This window comes from Podarcis gaigeae (assembly GCF_964106915.1).
Source record: "Podarcis gaigeae genome assembly, chromosome: 5".
NCBI lineage: Eukaryota > Metazoa > Chordata > Lepidosauria > Squamata > Lacertidae > Podarcis > Podarcis gaigeae.
Window position 1 is genome coordinate 95,555,113 of NC_139681.1, and position 20,418 is coordinate 95,575,530.

The window sequence follows — 20,418 nt, forward strand, 5'->3', positions numbered from 1 at the left end:
GTGGTGCTTCAGGTTAAGAACAGACCTCCAGAACGAATTAAATTCTTAACCCGAGGTACCACTTTAGCTAATGGGTCCTCCTGCTGCCACTGTGCCGCTGCTGCACGATTTCTGTTCCCATCCTGAAGCAAATCATCTCCTTGACATCTGAAGGCAGGGCATTCCACAGGGCGGACGCCACTACCGAGAAGACCCTCTGCCTGTTTCCTGTAGCTTTACTTCCAACAGTGAGGGAACCACCAGAAGGCCCTTGGAGTTGGACCTCAGTGTCCAGGCTGAACAATGTGGGTGGATATGCTCCTTCAGTGGCTAGGAGTGCTTTTTACCAGCTGGACCAGGACAGCCTGACCACTGTAATGGGGTGGGGGGAGCTGGCTGAAGAAGGGATGAGTGGTTTTGTTTTGTTGTTCTGTATCCTGTTTAAGACACACCCAATCAGGCTGCAATCCTACACACTTATCAGGAACACAATTAAAATTTCCTTCTAGTAGCACCTTAGAGACCAGCTAAGTTTTTTATTGGTATGAGCCTTCCTGTGCATGCACACTCCTGGTGTATCTGAAGAAGTCTGCATGCACACAAAAGCTCATACCAATAACAAAATTAGTTGGTCTCTCAGGTGCTACTGGAAGGAAGTTTTTTTGTTTGTTTGTTTGTTTTGACTACGGCAGACCAACACGGCTACCCACCTGTATCTAGACATATCAGGAAGTAAACCTACTTATTGGGGCCCGTCCAACTCTACAATGCTATGATTATAAGTAGACTTGTGTAAGAACATGGAGTTACTGTGGGATAAAATCACTCCTGCCCACATAACCTTATGCAGTGGTGGCACACGTGTGAGGGTGGTGAGGATGGCAATTACAAATTAGAAGCACATCCTTAATGCGGCTGGTCTCCAAGTGAGTTTACATGGGATTAAACCTTCACCCTGTTAGGAATTGTGTTTAGCACTGGGGCTCAGTTAAGTAACCGAGTTTCAACCCTAGATGGCAGAATCAACCTAGCCTGTAGAATTCCCTTTAAAACCGTTTACAGGTGGTGAAAGAGCATATAGTAACTAACAGCACCATCCTAAGCATAATCCAAAATGGACAGATTTGCCCATTTCGACTCATGTTGATAGTGGGGCATGGGCGCTCTCTCTCTCTCTCTCTCTCTGTGTGTGTGTGTGTGTGTGTGTGTGTGTGTAAGATGCAGCACTCCCCCTCTTTGCTGGCCTTGACGTGGACTCCACTGAGGCAGAAGCCCAGCTTCCATCCATGTGGGTAATAAGCAATCACTGACATCCCTCCATCATCCTTGTCATTATGTGATTGAAAAACAAAATGCAATGTAATGTTTCACCCTGAAGAAACAAAAGGAGACACACATTCTGTTCAAACTTGTCAGCAGGCAGAAGTTGATAGCAACCCATTCTCTCATAGATCCAGCAATTAAACTGGAGATAATTTATTCCACCTGAACAAATCCCCTGTGGGACAGTTTTACAGTCGTACCTTGGTTCTCAAACGCCTTGGTACTTGTATATTTCGACTCCTGAACGCCACAAACCCAGAAGTAAGTGTTCTGGTTCGCGAATGTTTTTCAGAAGCCCAACATCCGATGTGGCTTCCGCTTGACTGCAGGAATCTCCTGCAGCCAATCGGAAGCCACACCTTGGTTTTGGGAATCGAACGAACTACCGGTACAGATTAAGTTCAAGAACCAAGGTATCACTGTAATTAAGTTCTTCAGTAAATGGGGGGGGGGGGGACAGCAGAGGTTGATTCATGTAAGTCCAAGTGCTATAGCATATAACTAGGTAAGAGTTCTGTGCTGAGGAAAGTTCTGAATTGCAGCATTCAGGTTGTCGCTGTTATTTATTACAATCTTTTACCTGCCATTCACCCTGTGTTCCAAAGTTGGGTTACAACAATTAAAACTCAATATTAAGGTTAAAATGCAATATTACACAATGATGATAATGATGATGATGATTTATACCCCACCCATCTGGCTGGGTTTCCCCAGAAAAACAACTTTACATTATAAAAATAAGGTGGGTTCTAAAAATATACGCATCTCACGTGTCAAAAACCAGGGTAAAGAGTTCTACAACTTAGGGGCCGCTACAAATAATGCCTTTCCTGGGCTGCCACCACCCCAAGCTTCTGAGGGCAGTGGAACAACCCATTTTTGTGGTTAGTAAACCCAGTTTTGTACTTTGTATACACCAGGTGGCAGCTTGCCTTCTTCAATATTCATCGAGTAAATTATTTGCTCCTTCTTGCTACTCCTGCTATTTTCAAAAGGACTATTTCCAGAAGGAAATAGAAAATTGTGAAGAAGATTTTATGTGTAGGCTAGTACAGGACACCTGTGGTGACCTCATTACGGCCAGCTTGATCAGTTATTTAGTTTCTTATCTGATCCATAGGAGCAGATCAGGTCATCTGTAACATCAACAGCTTTTCCATCAACAGGAAATGAACGAGTTTAAAACCACAGTGGCTATGCATTCATTTCCTGTTTATAGTGTGCCTGCAACTCTTAGAATCTTGTATCGCTCACAGAGACTGGGGTGGCATATAACAGCTCATCCTTTATCAAATAATACACTCACAGCTCAGAACATAGATCTGACCAAATAGTTTATTCACCTAACCCCTTGCCGTCTCTGAAACACAGAGGAGAACTGCAAGAAATCGGTCCCGGATACTTGTGCACAAGCAATGAACAAGGAACAATGAATATTTGCTAGGCTGGTGGTAACTCAATAACAACAACAACAACAACAACAACAACAACAACTTATTAATACCCCGCCAATCTGGCTGAGTTTCCCCAGCCACTCTGGGCGGCTCCCAATCAAGTATTAAAAACAATACAGCATTAAATATTAAAAACTTCCCTGAATAGGGCTGCCTTCAGATGTCTTTTAAAGATAGGATAGCTACTTATTTCCTTCACATCTGAAGGGAGGGTGTTCCACAGGGTGGGCGCCACTACCGAGAAGGCCCTCTGTCTGGTTCCCTGTAACCTTACCGGACCTGGACGCAGGGATAGTCCGCAAACAACGACTAACCCTGCCTCCTCGGTAATGACATGGCCTGGTCTTAGCGTAACTCCTCCTCCTGCCTGTGATCACTGAGATCGGGTGTCCCAATACATTCCCCTCTGTGGAACCTGCCCCAGCCATTCTATTGGCTGAGGCCCACTCCCAGGCAGCCCTGACCCTTCCCCTTAAAAAGCAAAATACAAACTATATAATAACTTAACAGAATAATAAAAATAGAAGCAAAGCAAGAAACAATAGTGCTAAAATTAAACTACTCCCCACCCTCACTAAATACTTATCCAACCCCAAGCAGAAATAAAATTATAAAATTATAAAAAATTATAAAAAAAACAACAACCGCCATTTAAGGTGCAGCAAATTAAAAGCACTTAAAACATTTAAAACCATTTTGTCACTTGCTGCAGGGAGCTGCTCAGGCGGTGAGTGCAGGCCCCACCCCCCAGACCCAATGGAGTCGGCAGGAAAGGGAGCGGTCCACCCAGCTCTCACCAGAGCAGCAACAGCATTACAGTGGCATCACAGATTGGAGAATCTCAATTGAGGAAGCCAAGAAAGAATGTGAGGATGGCGGGAAGTGATTAAAGGAGGAGATTGCAGTAGTTGATCAGCCCCCCTAATTGTTTATGTGGCTGCAGCGGGGAACAGCGCAGATTTTGTAGGGGCGAGGACGGACCGTCAGCCCTATTATAGGCTTCTTATGGACTCCTCTCACTCCTTTGGGCAGCTGGAACCTGAATGCTCTCAGCAGGCTGGTGAAAAAGATGAAGAGCTCAATCTTTGCCATTTGCTCCCCTGGACACACCCGAGCACCTGCAGGAAAATGAAAAAAGAGGAAAGCAGGAACTGAATTATCTGCTATTCCACCTATACTCCAGGGGCACCAATTTGCTTTAACTCTGAGAAAAGAATCTGGGTCTCTGGGCCTCATTCAGTCTATGAAAGCATCCTGCAGCAACTCCTCTTTCTACGATTCCTGAGTCCCTCATGCCTCCCTTTCAACTTTGGGGTGTGGGGATGTCACTGAGAAAGTGGGCTTTATTTCAGGGGCTGCCAAGACCTGGCTCAGCATGAGATCAGGACTGGTCGCTTATTTTATTTCAGTAATGTGTTTATTTAAATCTCCCTTTTAAGTATTGTTATGGGTTTGCGGGAGGCCAGATCTCCCCTAATTCCTGAGTCTAGTAAAAGTTGCTTTAGTTGTGTCCTCAAACTAAAGACCTCTAAGCAGCTTACAAAAGACATTCTAAAGTGTTCATTAAAAATACCAGTAAAAGCAAACACAGAAAACAAGGTTCATAATGAAGGTATAATATAAAGAATCAAACCAGTAATTTAAAAAGAATTATACGTACTAAAATTACATGTTAAAACTGTATGCTAAAATCTCTATCATTAGCTAGTAAGTACTAATACTAGTATTTAATAATTACCATTGTTTTTACGAATGACACTAGTTATTACTAATAATAATACTTATTATAACTATTTTTATTGTGTTGTATCCAATGCTAGTCCTTAGTGCGCATGTGCGCGTCTGTTCTGCCATGATGCACCAAAGAAAATGGTGGGAGAGAACTGTATGTGTCCCATTAAACTTTAATTAGTTTAATGTAAATGCCCAGTGCGCTTCCATCGTCACAAGTCCCACTACAGCAGAGTATTTCGCACAGCAGTTGAAGAAGGGCAGGAGAGGCAGTATCTTTTCAAAGAGGAGTCTTGGAGCATGCGGTTTGTAACTCAAAGATAAGGTTTATTTACAAAACAAAAACAACCCTGGCGAAAAACCACACATCTCAGCAAACACGCCCAAAAAGGGAGAAAAAAGGGAAGAACAAACACACAGGAGACTATTTTTACAATCTCATGTTCCTGGAAGCCTAATGACCTCCAGCTGCTCAGTGATTGGAGCGTTTCGGCTACCCTTTAACCCTTTGATAGCAACACCCCCTCTCGCTCGTAACACTGAGCTGTACCAACCTTAATTCAAATTTAAACCTGAACAGAAACATTTATGAGATTGCGGACCCAAAGCTTTCGTAAAACCGTCTGCGAGATTTTCTTGGCTTGGACAATACTTTAGTTCAATTAAACCTTGTTTTACACTTTGGCATACATTTTGATAACGGATATCCAAGTGTTTTGTGTGGGCCTTGAATTGACCTGATTTAGCTAGTTTAATACAAGGTTGATTGTCTTCCCACACTCTGATAGGTAGGGAACATTCTCCAAACAATTCTTGTACCAGTTGCTTATAAAATTCCAGTTCTCTACATACATCTGATAATGCATTGAACTCAGATTCAGTTGAACTTAAAGCTATAAGTGACTGCTTTCTTGATCTCCAACCAATTAGTGCATTTCCAAATTTTATCGCCATTCCTGACACTGATTTTCTATCTGGTCCAGCATCTGCCCAACTACTGTCGGCCCAACATTCAAGTTGTGTGCTGCCCTCTGCTGATAGTTTTAAGCGAAACCTTTTGGTAGTTTGGAGATACCTTAAAACTCTTTTTACTCCTTGCCAAGCATGCATTGATGGTTTTTCAGCTTGTCTACACAGCATGTTGACAGCATATGTTATATCGGGCCGAGTCCACTGTGCAATGTGGAGTAGACTGCCTATCGCTGACTGGTAAACCCCGGGATTACTGAACTCTGTCTGTTGCTCGGCTTGAGCATCCTTTATGTAACTTAGCTCCATTGGGGTTTTAACACCAGCACAGTTGTCCATTTTAAACCTTTCCAGCAACTGCTGGATCTTAGCTTCTTGGCTGAGCCAATAGTTCCCATTTTCATCTTGCTGAATTTTAACTCCTAGATAAACAGATACATTGCCTAGTGATTTTATCTGAAACCTTTCTCCAAGCTTTGTGGCAAATTGTTGTGCAAGTTTATCATCCTTTCCACTGTATAATAAATCGTCAACGAATATCAAGACTGCTACTTGTTCACATCCCGAGCCTTTTAGATAAAGACACGCATCTGCTGCGCTCTTTCTGAACCCCATGCTCTCTAGAGCATCGTTTAAGCAGGAATTCCAATTACGGGCGGACTGTTTCAACCCATAAATGGATTTGTGTAGGCGCCAGACCTGGTTTGGCTTGTCTCCTTCAAAACCTGGTGGTGGTGTCATATAGACTTCCTCCTGTAAGTCTGCATTTAAATAAGCCACATTGACATCAAAATGAAACAGCTTATTTCCCTTCTTAGCTGAAGAGGCTAAAAGCATTCTTAGTGACTCTGATCTTGAAGTAGGGGCATAGATTTGAGAATAGTGAACACCTTTGCGCTGCGAAAACCCTTTTGCAACTAGTCGGGCTTTATATTGCAACTCCTCAGTAGTTGTGGGCTTTAAACGATATACCCATCGACAACCTACAGCTTGTTGCCCTTTCGGAAGCTCTGTACTTGTAAACACACCGAGAGACTTCATTGAAGCCATCTCTTTTTCCATTGCTTCCTGCCACTTAACGGCTTCTGAGCTTGGAAGCTGTTGTACCTCCATATAGCTATCTGGCTCACACTGTGCCATATTTACGTATACACTTGTCACCTTAAACCGCTCTGGCGGCTTGCCCTTTGTGGCACGATTTGACCTGCGCAATTGTTCCTCTTGTGCCCCCTCTGACCGTTGGCTGTCAGAATCTGTCTCAGACTTTATACCTGGATGTGCCTTTAGGGATAAAGACCTCCGTTTAGATACCTCCCTTGGGCTTGGTGTTGCAGGCGACCTGCTTCTCTTTTGCTGTCTGCTAGGCCTACTGACTGGCGATGTTGGAACACCCCTAGATTTTGGCTTTTCTACCTTAGGAGAAGGACCTTGTGCCTGGTCAGAATCTGCATCTGAACCATGTGCACCATCCTCTTCTGGCTCACTACTCTCTGGACTTTCATTCTCAGCATAAATGCCTAAATCATCTCTCAAAATGTCAGGGTTAGCATGTAAGTGAGTCCATCCGGATTGCTCACAAAATTCAGCGCTCCTACTGAGGACCACTCTTGTAGTATCCCCATTTGGGTTCACGAACCTCCAAGATTTGGCGTGTGGTTCGTACCCACAAAAGATGAGTTTCCTAGCCCTTGGACCTCCCTTTTTCCTTAACGCTTTTGGGATAAGTACATAGGCTGGACATCCAAATACCCGAAAGTAATTAATTTTGGGCTTCTTCCCATATAAAGCAAAATATGGGGTAGTGGCAATTACCGAATTATATACTCGGTTCAGAATATGAGTAGCCGCCTGCCAGGCTTCCGCCCAGTAACTTTGAGGGAGTTTAGCATCAAACAACATAGAGTTTGCCAACTCTTGCAGAACCCTGTTTTTACGTTCGGCCACGCCTCCTTCTTGGGGGGAATAAGGTGTAGACAGACGATGCTTAATTCCCTTTTTCTTAAAGAAATTCTGCAACACAGACCCGGTAAATTCTGACCCTCTGTCTGTCTGAAAAGCAAGTACTCTAGTACCGAATTCAAGTTCCACTGCATGAACCCAATTTTTAACTGTTTCTGCAGTATCTGCTTTTGTTTTGAGAGGAAAAAACCATGTAACCTTTGTTTTGTCATCCAAGAGACACAGTGCATACCTCGAACCTCCCATGCTAGCAACAGGCATTGGGCCACATAGGTCCATATGCACAAGTTGGAATACTTTGTCAGATTTCCTATCTGAACTGGGATAGCTGCATCTATGAACCTTCGCCCTTTTGCATGCAGTACAATCCAAATACTTAGTACATTTGTTCATTTTGCACCCTTCTGATAATTCAGGTTGCCTTTTAACATACTGAAAATTAATATGTCCCAAACGGCGGTGCCATAAATGGACACAAGAATTATGGGTAGGCGTGTTCACACAACCAGCATGAACCTGTTCAACTTCATCTGGACTTGTCTCAAAATAATATAACCCATCTCTGCATTCCACCTGCAAAAGAGATACGTTATTCTTTGAAATAGTGCAAACCCCATTTTCAAACACAGTTTTAAACCCATTTCTATCTAGTTCTGACACAGACAAAATACACCCCTTCAATCCCTTTAGCACGTAGGCATCAATTTCTGTTTGCAAACATTTCAAGAACACTGTGCCTACGGTCTCTAAGGAACGTTTAGTTGAATCTGCCATTGTCACAACTTTAAGGGTTTGCAAATGTCTGCAATTCTGCAAACGGACACTAGATGGCGCCACCAGGTGGTGAGATGCACCACTGTCGATCAACCAGCGTAGATTGCTGCCTTGGCCACGCCCTTGCATCAACGCCATTACTGAAGCCATGTGCTGTGTGCTGTGGGAGTAGCCACGACCTCCTCCTCTTCTTCGACGTCCCCTGGAACTCCTTGTCTGGTAACTAGGGGTAACGGCCTTGGTGCTGTCTTGACCAGGTTCACGTGTGCAATTCCTAATTAAATGGGAAGGGGAACCACAGCGAAAACAGTGTCTAGCTGCAAAAGCATTTACTGTGTGCTCAAACTCAGCATCAACACTCTTAGGCACAGCATAACTCCCCTTTAAAGACAAACCTCTTTCTCTTTGCCTCTTATCCTGTTCATCTGCAAGCCGAGATGAAATGTATTCAAGGGTTAATTCAGTTGAAGGCATAGCTTCCAAAGTTAGAGCTAGAGTCTCATAGCTTTTATCAAGAGAAGACAACAATATGTATGACTGCTGCTCCATAGAGAAAGGAATGCCCAGCTGTCTTAGTTGATTAAAGGCAGACACCATTTTGGCAATATGTTCTTTTACACACGCTCCCGGTTGGAGACGTAAATCAAACAAACATCTTGTAGCATGGATCTTGGCCCCCGCAGTGTTTCTGGAATTTAGCCGCTGCAGAACCGTCCAGACCTCATGCGTGTTCTTTAACTCAGAAACTTAAGGCATTTGCTCTGGTCCCACTGCCAAAACTAGTAGACCTTGGGCTTTCCTGTCACGTTTCTGTGAAGCTGCTGCTGTTGCTTTGTCTTCTGCAGATGCGTCTGCAGCTGCCTGTAAAGGCGGTGCTTCAGTACAACTCCACAACTCTTTTGCTTGCAACCAAACCCTTACTCTAGCCTTCCAATCTTGCCAATTTTTCCCATTGAATCGCGTAAACGGGACAGAAAAACTTTCCTGGGACTCTGCCATCCTCCCTGGGGCTTAGGAACGATACTCACACACCTGTAGACCGTCTCCCAGCTGCTGAGGTGGCTCCTTGAAGAATAAGACGTCTTCCAGCGAGTACAAACTGCTCAGTGCCTGTTTAAAACTTTTCTAGGCACATTGCAGGACTCAAGCTGCTTTGAAAGCTTTCGTTGTCGGCAACCGCTTCTGTCTTCGCTCCAGTCCTTGCATAAATCACTCTGAACTGCACTCCTTAGCTCCTTCTTGACGTATAAACACCCATAACCTGTCCCATTAAACTTTAATTAGTTTAATGTAAATGCCCAGTGCGCTTCCATCGTCACAAGTCCCACTACAGCAGAGTATTTCGCACAGCAGTTGAAGAAGGGCAGGAGAGGCAGTATCTTTTCAAAGAGGAGTCTTGGAGCATGCGGTTTGTAACTCAAAAATAAGGTTTATTTACAAAACAAAAACAACCCTGGCGAAGAACCACACATCTCAGCAAACACGCCCAAAAAGGGAGAAAAAAGGGAAGAACAAACACACAGGAGACTATTTATACAAACTCATGTTCCTGGAAGCCTAATGACCTCCAGCTGCTCAGTGATTAGAGCGTTTCTGCTACCCTTTAACCCTTTGATAGCAACAGTATGTTGGAATAGCACCCCAAATTTTGCGGCTCTATTTTCTGTGCTAACAGATCTGAGAACAGGTTGCTTTCTGGAAACAAATTGAAACGAGCGCTAAACTTCCACTAGATTCCGCTACGTCTCCAGAAGTGGCATTTATGTTGTGTGGAAGATCACACAGAATGTGAAAATCATCTGGTAAGAAAACATCAAGAAAATGGAATAAAGTGTTTGTCTGAATGCAACAGTTGGGGCTTCTTGCACATACCTGCACCAAATGGCAGAAATGCTTCTCTGTCCACAAACTGCCCGTCCTCATCCAAAAAATGATTTGGGTTGAACTCTTTAGGTGTTGCCCATTCCTTAGGATCAAGAAGAACAGAGCGGAGATCTGGAGCAATCACAGCCCCCTGCATGGAAGGAAGACTTGTCTCAGGATGCATCTAAACAGAACATTGCACTTTTGCCCTTCAGTTCCCCCATTTTCCATCCCCATCGCTCAGTGAGGTCCAACTCCGAGGGCCTTCTGGCAGTTCCCTCACTGCAAGAAGTGAGGTTACAGGGAACCAGGCAGAGGGCCTTCTCAATGGTGACACCCACCCTGTGGAACGCCCTCCCATCAGATGTCAAGGAAATAAACAGCTATCTGACTTTTAGAAGACATCTGAAGGCAACCCTGTTTTTTTTAATGTTAGATGTTTTGTTGGGAGCCACCCAGAGTGGCTGGGAAAACCCAGCCAGATGGGCAGGGTATAATTAGTAGTAGTAGTAGTAGTAGTAGCAGTAGTAGTAGTAGTATTTCCACTAATCTTTACATACAAGCTTCATTCTCCTGTAACTGAAGAATTGCATAAATGATGAATTTTCAGAATTGCACTTCCATGAATTTAAAAGTCTTGAGTGCTGATGCAAGGATGCAAATTGTGAAGAAGCTCCGCAGAAGCGATCCTATGGATTTCTGGGGCAGTTAGGTCCCATCTACACAATATCAGTATCATACCAGCAGTCATGGCTCCCCACAAAGGATCCTGGGAGCTGTAGTTTGTTAAGGGTGCTGAAAGTTAGTAGGAAATTCCTAGTCCCCTCAGAGCTGCAATACATAGAGAGGTTTAGTAATCAAACCTTCATCCCAAAGAACTCTGAGAATTGTAGCTCCATGATGGGAATAGGGGCTTCCTAACTCTCAGCACCCGGAATTCTCTCAGTCTCCCTAATTCATTAAGGGCAGTTTAAACTTAAGTGCTGCTTTAAATGCACAGTTCAGATAGGGCCTTTATCTTGGCCAGGGTAGACCTAACTGGGTGAGTGCAATTAGCATGCATTTAAAATAAACTGAATTGTAGAAACAACATGGGCAGCACTGAAGGTTGGGAAAGAGAACTTAACCCTTACTCTCACAGCCCCACCAAAGTCCCACACACACACACACACACCCGAAGGTGCTATTTGTTGCCAATTCAAAACAGTGGTACCTTGGGTTAAGAACTTAATTTGTTCTGGAGGTTTGTTCTTAACCTGAAACTGTTCTTAACCTGAGGCACCACTTTAGGGCCACTTCTGGGCTATAGAAATGCAGCTGTTACAATCGTCTGTACCTTTGGAATGTGAAAACCATGCAAGCTCACATCCTTCATGCTTTGCCTTGGAAGCCCAATTAAAAAGATATATCTTGAACGCTGGATCTCGTGAATCACAGCATTGGTGTAGGGCAGCTTCTTCCGATCTTGATAGCGGATTGAGTGAGATGAACCGAAAACATCTTCCATCTCCTGGTAGACTTTCTCTGAGGAAAATGGTGGAGAATTAAGCTTTGTTTCGGATGAAACATCTCAAGTTAAACAAGTTGATCAATCATTAAGGGGTATTTGTTCCACAGGAAAGTATTCCACCTAGACCTGCTGGGGCGGAAAACCTGAATAATGATTTTCAGAAGGGCAGCCTGTTGCAACAAGATCTGCCGGGATCTTCCAGAGATCTGGAGCATGGTGCCATCAGTATGCTGTTGACACACAGCTCTGTCTCTCCATTTGAAGGTGTTTGCCCGGAAGTAGTAATGGGCTGGATGGGGGCCAACCTGAGAGAAATTCAGGTCCAGGATCAAGAGGTCAAAATGGCCTCTTGCTGCCATTGCACAGTTCCCTCTCACCTTGAATATCTGGATGTGTCACCATGAGGAGCAGCGCCCATTGCAGAGTGGTAGCAGTTGTCTCTGTTCCAGCAATAAAGAGGTCAAAAATACACTGAGCCAGGTTGTCCTCATTGTAAGTAGAGTAGGGGTCATCCTTGTTCTGTTGTAAGCAATAGCGGAGGTTAGACTAAACTAAGGCCAGTGGATCTTACACCAGTATAAGACCTGGAAAATGGGCCTTCCATATAATATACAAGTATTAATAAAAATTGCTGGCAGCGATTTAATGATTTAAATGAGGGGGTGCCTTTCCTGAGATTATGCCTACTGCGACACAGATGTGCTAAATCAGAAAAGTATACTTTTTGCTTCAAAACTATTGTTTTTTGCATTTACGTACGTAAATTTTATTGATTAATCAACATAAGGGCATACAGTTAATCAACTAAGACTTACCTCCATCAGGAGCTGAGGAAGTTCCAGCTGTCTAGTAAGCAGAGGTCAAACAGTGACTGCCACAAGGAAGACCAAGGATGAGTAGAGGAATTACCACCTGAGTAATCTGATTCCTGCCACCATCAGAACACCATGCTATTTCTCTTCTTGATACTAGACCTGAATGTGAGGGTGTTTCCAGGTGACCTGCTCCTTGAGCATTCATCCTGATTTGTTTGTGAGGAGGTTAGGTGCTGTTGCATCGAAGCAATTGTTATGCCACACTTCCAAGTGCAATTCCCTGTCACTTTCCGTATCTTGGGGGGGGGGGAGTAGATCATTGTTCAAAACCTCCAACAATCATCTATAATCGTGCACCCTAAATTTGCTTGTATGCAATTGAATCCCATCCAAAAAAAAAAAAAAAAACCAGTGACAGTCTGGAAGGAAAAACCCATTCTTATTGTGAGAATCTAGTCCAACCCCATGCAGTGCAGGAATCTCAACTATATCATGCATGGCAGGTGGCCTTCCAGCCTCTGAACATAGGTAAGGTATGGAACTCCCTCTCACAGGAGGGAGCAATTGCCATCAACCTAGGTGGCTTTAGTAGCGTTTTACCTTTTTGCAATCCTACTGGGAAATGATATATAATGAATTGAAGAAAATGTTGAAAATAACTTTTAAACAAAAAACAAAAAAACCAAAAGCCTTTCCACTACAGCAGCAAGAATGTTGATTGCACAAAATTGGAAGACTGGAAAAATACCAACTAAAGAACAACGGCAAGAGATGTTGATGAACTATGCAGAACTGGCAAAAATGACAGATAGACTAAGAGAAAAAGACAACGGAGACTTTGAAAAAGTTTGGGTACCACTCATATTATATTTGCTGAAACAAAGAAGGTCAATAGACTTGATGGCAGGATTTAAATAAACATTCACATTTTTAACATTAGAAAATGTTTTGAAAATAGTGAAAGATGATGGTGTATTTACTGTTATTTTTATGTCTTTAGGCTTGAAGTTATGTTATTAATAACTTTTTCTGTTAAGAGATATCAAAATGGGTGAAAATAGAAACAAACCAGAAACGGAAGTTGGGGGAAACCTTGGAGGGGAGGGAGGGAGGAATATATTGTAAATGTTAAGAATTTGAGGTGTATGTAATGAATAAAAAAGAAAAAACAATAAAAAACAACAACAAAAACAACCTAGATGGCTTTTAAAGAGCGCTATGAACAGCTACTAGCCAGGATGTCTATGCTGTTCCTCCATGGTCGGAGGCAGCAATGCTTCCGAATCGCAGTTGCTGGAAACCGCTTGAATCCTGCTTGCTAGTTTCCAGAGGCATCCTATTGGCCACTGTGAAAGCAGGATGTTGGACTAGATGGGCCATTGGCCAGATCCAGCAGCTCTTATTATGTTCCTATACCAGACTTCCTCAACCTCGCCCCTCCAGATGTTTTTGGCCTGCAACTCCCATGATAATAAAATAATAATAATAATTTTTTATTTATATCCCGCCCTCCCCAGCCGAAGCCGGGCTCAGAGCAGCTAACAACAGTAAAAGTAACACAGTTTACATAAAATGACTAATAAGGGCAGGGGGGATTCCCAGCGGTCCCTCAGATGTTATTGTTCGATCGTAACAGAGAATGCAACGATTCATTAAAGAAGAAGCATTCGCCCACAAAGCAGCTCCTTACCCTCTCCATCTGAGATAGATAGAAATCAATGAAGTCCATGGGCTCATGCACAGTCTGGTCTTCCTTGTGCTTTGCTATCTCGTTCTTCGCAAATGAAACGACCATCTCAATGGAGGACAATGCGGTTTTATGAGGCCCCGGGAGAAATTTCATGACAAACGGGAGAATTTCGTAGAGCTACAAGGAAAGAAAAGGAACATCCTATCAGCAACACAACCCACAAGTCAACTCCACCCTCATGCTTATATCTGAAGGAGCGTCTCCACCCCCATCGTTCTACCCGGACACTGAGGTCCAGCACCGAGGGCCTTCTGGCAGTTCCCTCACTGCGAGGAGCCAAATTACAGGGAACCAGGCAGAGGGCCTTCTTGGTGGTGGTGCCTGCCCTGTGGAACATCCTCCCAGCAGATGTCAAAGAGAACAACAACTACCAGACTTTTAGAAGACATCTGAAGGCAGCCCTGTTTAGGGAAGATTTTAATGTTTGATGTACTACAGTATTTTAATATTTTTTTGAAAGCCACCCAGAGTGGCTGGGGAAGCCCAGCCAGATGGGCGGTGTCAGGGAACTGACATCAGAGAAAAAAGCGGAGGCAGGGCTCCAGAGCGATGCCGGGGAGGGAACCAGTCGGGGGGAAGGAATTCAGCATGACACCCATAGAGAGGAAAGGGAGATGGAGGAATTGGTGTCAGGGCTCCAAGACCATTCAACCGAAACCAGCGGAGAGAGCGCAGGCACACCCTTGCCGTCCTCTTACTTGCGCAGACGCGTTCCGCGCAGGGAACATAGGAGGAGACTTGGGGAGCAACGATCCAACTGAACTGGGAGCAATTTACGCACGAGTAACCCACCCATAACCATTACAGGCAGGGTATAAATAAATTATTATTATTATTATTATTATTATTATTATTAATTATGCTTTGGCTTGTTCTTGAGGGCTAGAAATTTCACCCTGAGTGTCTGAAAGGTGAGAAGGAGGAGAAATTCAGTATCGTTCACATTTATAAGGTTACAGGGGTAACCCATGTGGTGTTGCCCAGATGATTTGGACTACAGCTCCCATCATTCCTGATCATTGGCCATGCTGCCTGGGGCCGATGGGAGTGGTAGTCCACAGCATCTGGAGTTGACATTGCTGGCTATCCCAGTGTGAACTGATGTCTACTGTAGGCAACCACAGTTCACGGGCCTCCCATCTCATGCTCTCCTCCACTCGCCCACCACCCAGCCTAAGCTTCAACCTACTCACGCCATGAAAGAAGCTGCCTCCAAACTGTAAGCTAATCCGAATGGCTTCCACCAGCCTCAGGAATTCTTTATCTTCAACAGAAAATCGGTATCCAAAGGACATGGCGCATATCACGTTGCTGACTGAATTGATGATGTGTAAGGATGGGTCAAATGGCTGCCCTGCAGATGAAATCCTAATGAGATCCAATGCTCACACACACACACACACACACACACACACACATACACATTATTCTTTTGCTATGCAAAAGGAGAAATTGTGATTAGTTAACAGCTTTTCAAAATCAGTCTTTTTTGCTCCTTTCTGGTGGCAAATCCACACTGTGATCAGCTCCTGCCCGGAAACCAATATTCCCACTGCGGAAGGACATGTGGATCCAGAATTGGCCTCCACAGTCACTTACGGACTCATTGTTAAAACCGTGTTTATGGAAGACAATCTTATTCAGCGATGAGTGATCGCGAAAGAAGAAAGAAACCATTAAGAAAGTTCCTTAGTTTAAAGAACAGTTTAACACACTTTGCCTACTTAATAAAATCAGGGTGAGACAATTACACAATTTACAAACAATGTAATGGTGTCAAACAACAGCAAGTCCTGTCACCTCTGCAATCCATCATCTTCCATCAATGATTTTTTTTTTTTTACACCAACAGGATGCAAACTAGGCACTGACTCTGTGCACTGCGGCTGCTAAATATTTGTATTCCCAAGCAATCCCTACCCAGTTTACAGGATGCCAGTGGGCTCTTCTCTCTCAGCTTCCAAAACTGAACCACTCTTCTGCTGTGAGTCCCAGGAAGTTGCCCCAACCCGCAGATTGCCTCAGGCAGAGGTGGATAACAAACCAACCTGAGTTAGCCTCATTTTCTTCTATCACATACCCTTTGCACGTGCAAAGATCTCCACAAGCTCAATGGCCGCCTCTTCTATTTGGTGCTCCATGCCTTTCTTCCCCAGCCCCAGCTTCCGCATAGTAACCACGCTGAACCGTCTCTGCTGCTTCCAGGTGTGACCGTTTGAAAGTACAATACCTAAAACCATCACAGACCAGTGAGAAATTATTGCTTACAAAATTCATATAAAAGCTATTACATCAGCAGCCTAGAAAACACCAGTGCAGTCCATGCCTAGGCATTAAAGAACCTAAGAACAGGAAGACTGGTGCAGAATCAATTTTTTCGTTCTGGAGTGTTATATCTCTGATGTGGGACACCAGTAACTTTCAGAAAATGCATATGAGAAACAAGACTTTCATCATCACTCCCTCTATTACCAAACTCAAGCGCTGAGTGCCAACAGGATTGGAGCCAAAATGAGGCCAACAGCAGGGAGGTATCAGCATGCCCAGTGGGGTCCTAAGGTTTGCAGAATACCTGGGGCCATCAAGATCCAGAGAAAATTAGTGCATGCGAAAACTACTGTTAAAAGAATTCTTTACATTAGTTTTACTGGTTAGTACTTCTAGCTTCTTCTTTTTTTACACTGCAGTACCAGTTCCATTATGGAACTGCGGCTCTTTAATCGATGTGCACAGACTGGGAGTGAGTCACTGCCCCAAAACTTTGCAGGTACTGTACAAACAACACTGAAAGAAGAGAAGAAGAAGAGTTTGGATTTGGTATCCTGCTTTATCACTACCCCAAGGAGTCTCAAAGCGGCTAACATTCTCCTTTCCATTCTCGCCCACAACAAACACTCTGTGAGGTGAGTGGGACTGAGAGACTTCAAAGAAATGTGACTACCCAAGGTCACCCAGCAGCTGCATGTGGAAGAGCGGGGAAGCAAACCCGGTTCACCAGATTACGAGTCTACCACTCTTAACCGCTACACCAGCGCAAACCATCATGAATGCACAGGCCCATGCTGCTCCCTTTCCCATCAGTGCATGTCCTGTTACTTCCTGCTGAAATCCTGTAACTTTCCATTCCGCAAATGTTCCGGGTGGAGGGTTGTCCAGCTTTGATTGGATAATGCAGCAACACTGGGAAAGCAGAACAACTAATAAAGCGGTGTGGATTGTCCAGTATAAATCCACCACTATTCTTGCATCAATGACATGTTGCAGAAGAAGACGCCCATGGGGAAAAGGTATGTCCCATATGGAAGGGTCCTTTGTTTCCTTCACTGGAGAAAAGGCTAAGAGAAAAACTCCTACTCAGACCAAGAACTTACCCCTATTTTTCGCTGCACTTTTCACGAACGGAGTTTCTGGGCGGTCAGCAAAATCATCCGAATGGTTGATCAGGCCTTCCTTGACTGCTTTGTAGCCGGACAGAATGACTGCAGGTATAGGCCCAATCCATACCGTGCAAATGTTCCCATATTGCTTTGCCAACTGCCATTCAGATAAAAAAAGGAGAGAGAAGAGATTAGTTATATTCAGGTTATTTTGGAAGCTTCAAGTACTGGCTCATAGGGGCCCTGTACATTTTGATTTGAATCATCCCTCAGGAAATGTTGGAGCCGTAAGGTGTGTGAGAGAGATGAATGCTGCAGCCCAGGGAAGTCTTAAACTTATAATGTAAGGCCACCCAGCTGGATGTTACCGGGAATGGATAGAACATGATCTACTATGCCGGCTGCAGGTTGTGTTTCTTTTGAATCTTTTGTGGTTTCAGTTTTGCAGTGTAAGCCGTCTGGGCTGGGCAAGTGTCACTCGCAATTCAGGGCTCTAGCCAGTCAGCCAGGACCACTATCAGGGTGCTTCATAACATTCCACCTCCTAACTGGTTGTCCACCTCCTCCCACCAGCAGGCTGTGTCCCAAAAAAACCTCGCAGCCCTCAATGTGACATTTTGGGGGGTGTCCTCCACACAGCCTAATGCATTTTCTAAAGGGTTTTTTGTGCACTTCTGCAAACCCTAGGGTTTTCTTGAGCCACAGAACCACTGTCCGGTTCATGGTTGGTGTCATTTTTGGATATATAAGAACCCATACTTGGGGGGGGGGGCGGTGTGCTGCAGGGTTAGCTAAAGCTTTTGAAGCATTGATGATGATGATGATGATGATGATGATGATGATGATTATTATTATTATTATTAATTTATACTCCGCCCATCTGGCTGAGTTTCCCCAGCCACTCTGGGTGGCTTCCAACTGAATATCAAACACAAAACAGCATCAGACATTAAAAACTTCCCTAAACAGGGCCGCCTTCTGTTGTCTTTTAAAAAGTAAAATAGTTGTTTATTGCCTCGATATCTGCTGGGAGTGCGTTCCACAGGGTGGGTGCCACTACCGAGAAGGCCCTCTGCTTGGTTCCATGTAACCTCACTTCTCACAGTGAGGGAACTGCCAGAAGGCCCTCAGCACTGGACCTCAATGTCCGGGCTGGATGATGGGGGTGGAGACGCTCCTTCAGGGATACAGGGCTGTTTAGGGCTTTAAAGGTGTGCTCGGAACCATACCAGGAGCCAATGAAGATCTTTCAGGACCAGTGTTATATGGTGTCGGCGGCCACTGCCAGTCACCAGTCTAACAGCAGTCTCACGTAAAGCACATTGTGGTTGTCACTCCTTGAGGACAGAACACTATAGATCTCTGCCTTGAGACAGTAGCTTTCTAAGAAGGTGACATATCACATTAAGATGATAAAAGGTATTTCTGCAGTTAGCACATGGCCTTAAATAACTTTTTTGTACCTGCTCAGACAGGCTTCCCTTCAACCACAAGAATCTCACCTACTCCCAAAGAGTCAGGTCTCTCTCTCAAAGGCAAACAGTTGGTGATCTGCTATTTGTTCCACTGAGGTCTCTTTATTTGTTTCCACATCCATCGATGGGTAGAACATCATAAACATTTATATGAGATAATGAATATGGCCATTCACCCGGTTATTTCACAATCGGTTAATTTTTATAAAAAAAGAAAGATAATTTTCGTTGGCAACGTGACCAAGCAGAAGAGAATTCTTGACTAATTGGCTGGAATTACTGGAAAAAACCCTGAAAAACTAATTGGATTGAGAACTGCGTAACTAAATTTCTGATAGAATACACACTAACCTTTAATATGATCAGTAGTTTTGTTGGAGAGAATACCAAAAACATATTGTTTCAAGGATTTCTTCTGCACATAAATTCTTAAAAGACCCATAGATCAAGCGTTCCCAGATATGGTCCATGGCCACCAAGAGTCCACAAGCTGCATTAATATGCTCCACAGCATGTCTGTGGATTTGAATATTCATTTTGATTTCTTATTGTATTTGTATTCCTTCTTTTATTTCTTACACTGTGCATTTTATTGCATTACATTTTTACTCTTATGGAACTAAAATTGTAATACATTAAAATTCAATATGTAAGAAATAAAAGAAGCAACAACAAGAAAAACAATTTAAACAATGCAGCACCTAACACAGCACATTGCAATTGCCACAGCAGGCAGAAAAATCTGCCAAGACCGCTCAAGCCCTAGATTTCACAGGTGAATAATTACCTACAGTTCTCAAATAAAGGAAATAATTTGCAATGCCTTTTCGTTCTTCCTGTTTTTCAGCTGACAAAGTATTTTGAAAGAAGTACCTTCATGAAAGTATCCAGGGAGAGCATGACCCCAAACCGCCACAAGCCTCCGATGATGGGAAGTCGAAGGGGTCCAGGAGGGTAGCGCTTGCGGGACCAGGGCAGTTTCATCAAGCGCAGAATCTTACGCAGAACCAGAGTAATCAGAGATTCCGATGCTCGCCCCATGGTCCGGTCTTCCTTTATTCCAGGCAGAGCCCGGTGAGAGGAATCCCCTTTTTCTGAGGGCATTTTGCATTCATCAGAGACATTGCCACCTCTCTCATTTTCCCGGCTAGCACCTATTTATGTACTCCACTTTTGAAAGACAAACTGGACTCATCTGACTCTCTAACTAACTAGCATTTATTATAATTATCTATTTATAGCACACCTTCATGACTGTAACTCTTATCAAGATGGCTAATAGTTTTATCCCCATTATATTATAGTCTGGGTTTCCATTGCAGTGAATCAAATGTTTCTGTCCTGTGACAGCCTTTGGGTCTTGGTTTTGTTTTCCAGTCATTCTTGCTAGCCTCCTTTCCTCTACTGTTCTGTTACGGATTCTGTTACGTCAATAGTTA

At 43.8% G+C, this 20,418-nt stretch overlaps 1 protein-coding gene across 1 annotated transcript; it reads right to left on the reverse strand.

The window, feature by feature from the left end:
* Positions 1–3,480: 3,480 nt before the first annotated feature.
* Positions 3,481–20,167, reverse strand: LOC310844894 (cytochrome P450 2J2-like). The gene is made up of 9 exons (XM_083739631.1): positions 19,853–20,167; positions 17,499–17,661; positions 16,208–16,357; positions 15,321–15,481; positions 14,068–14,244; positions 11,940–12,081; positions 11,389–11,576; positions 10,062–10,203; positions 3,481–3,874 (listed from the first exon to the last, which is right to left on the reverse strand). The coding sequence occupies exons 1-9, from the start codon at positions 20,081–20,083 to the stop codon at positions 3,678–3,680; spliced, it is 1,551 nt and encodes a 516-aa protein (XP_083595757.1). The 5' UTR covers positions 20,084–20,167; the 3' UTR covers positions 3,481–3,677.
* Positions 20,168–20,418: the final 251 nt, after the last annotated feature.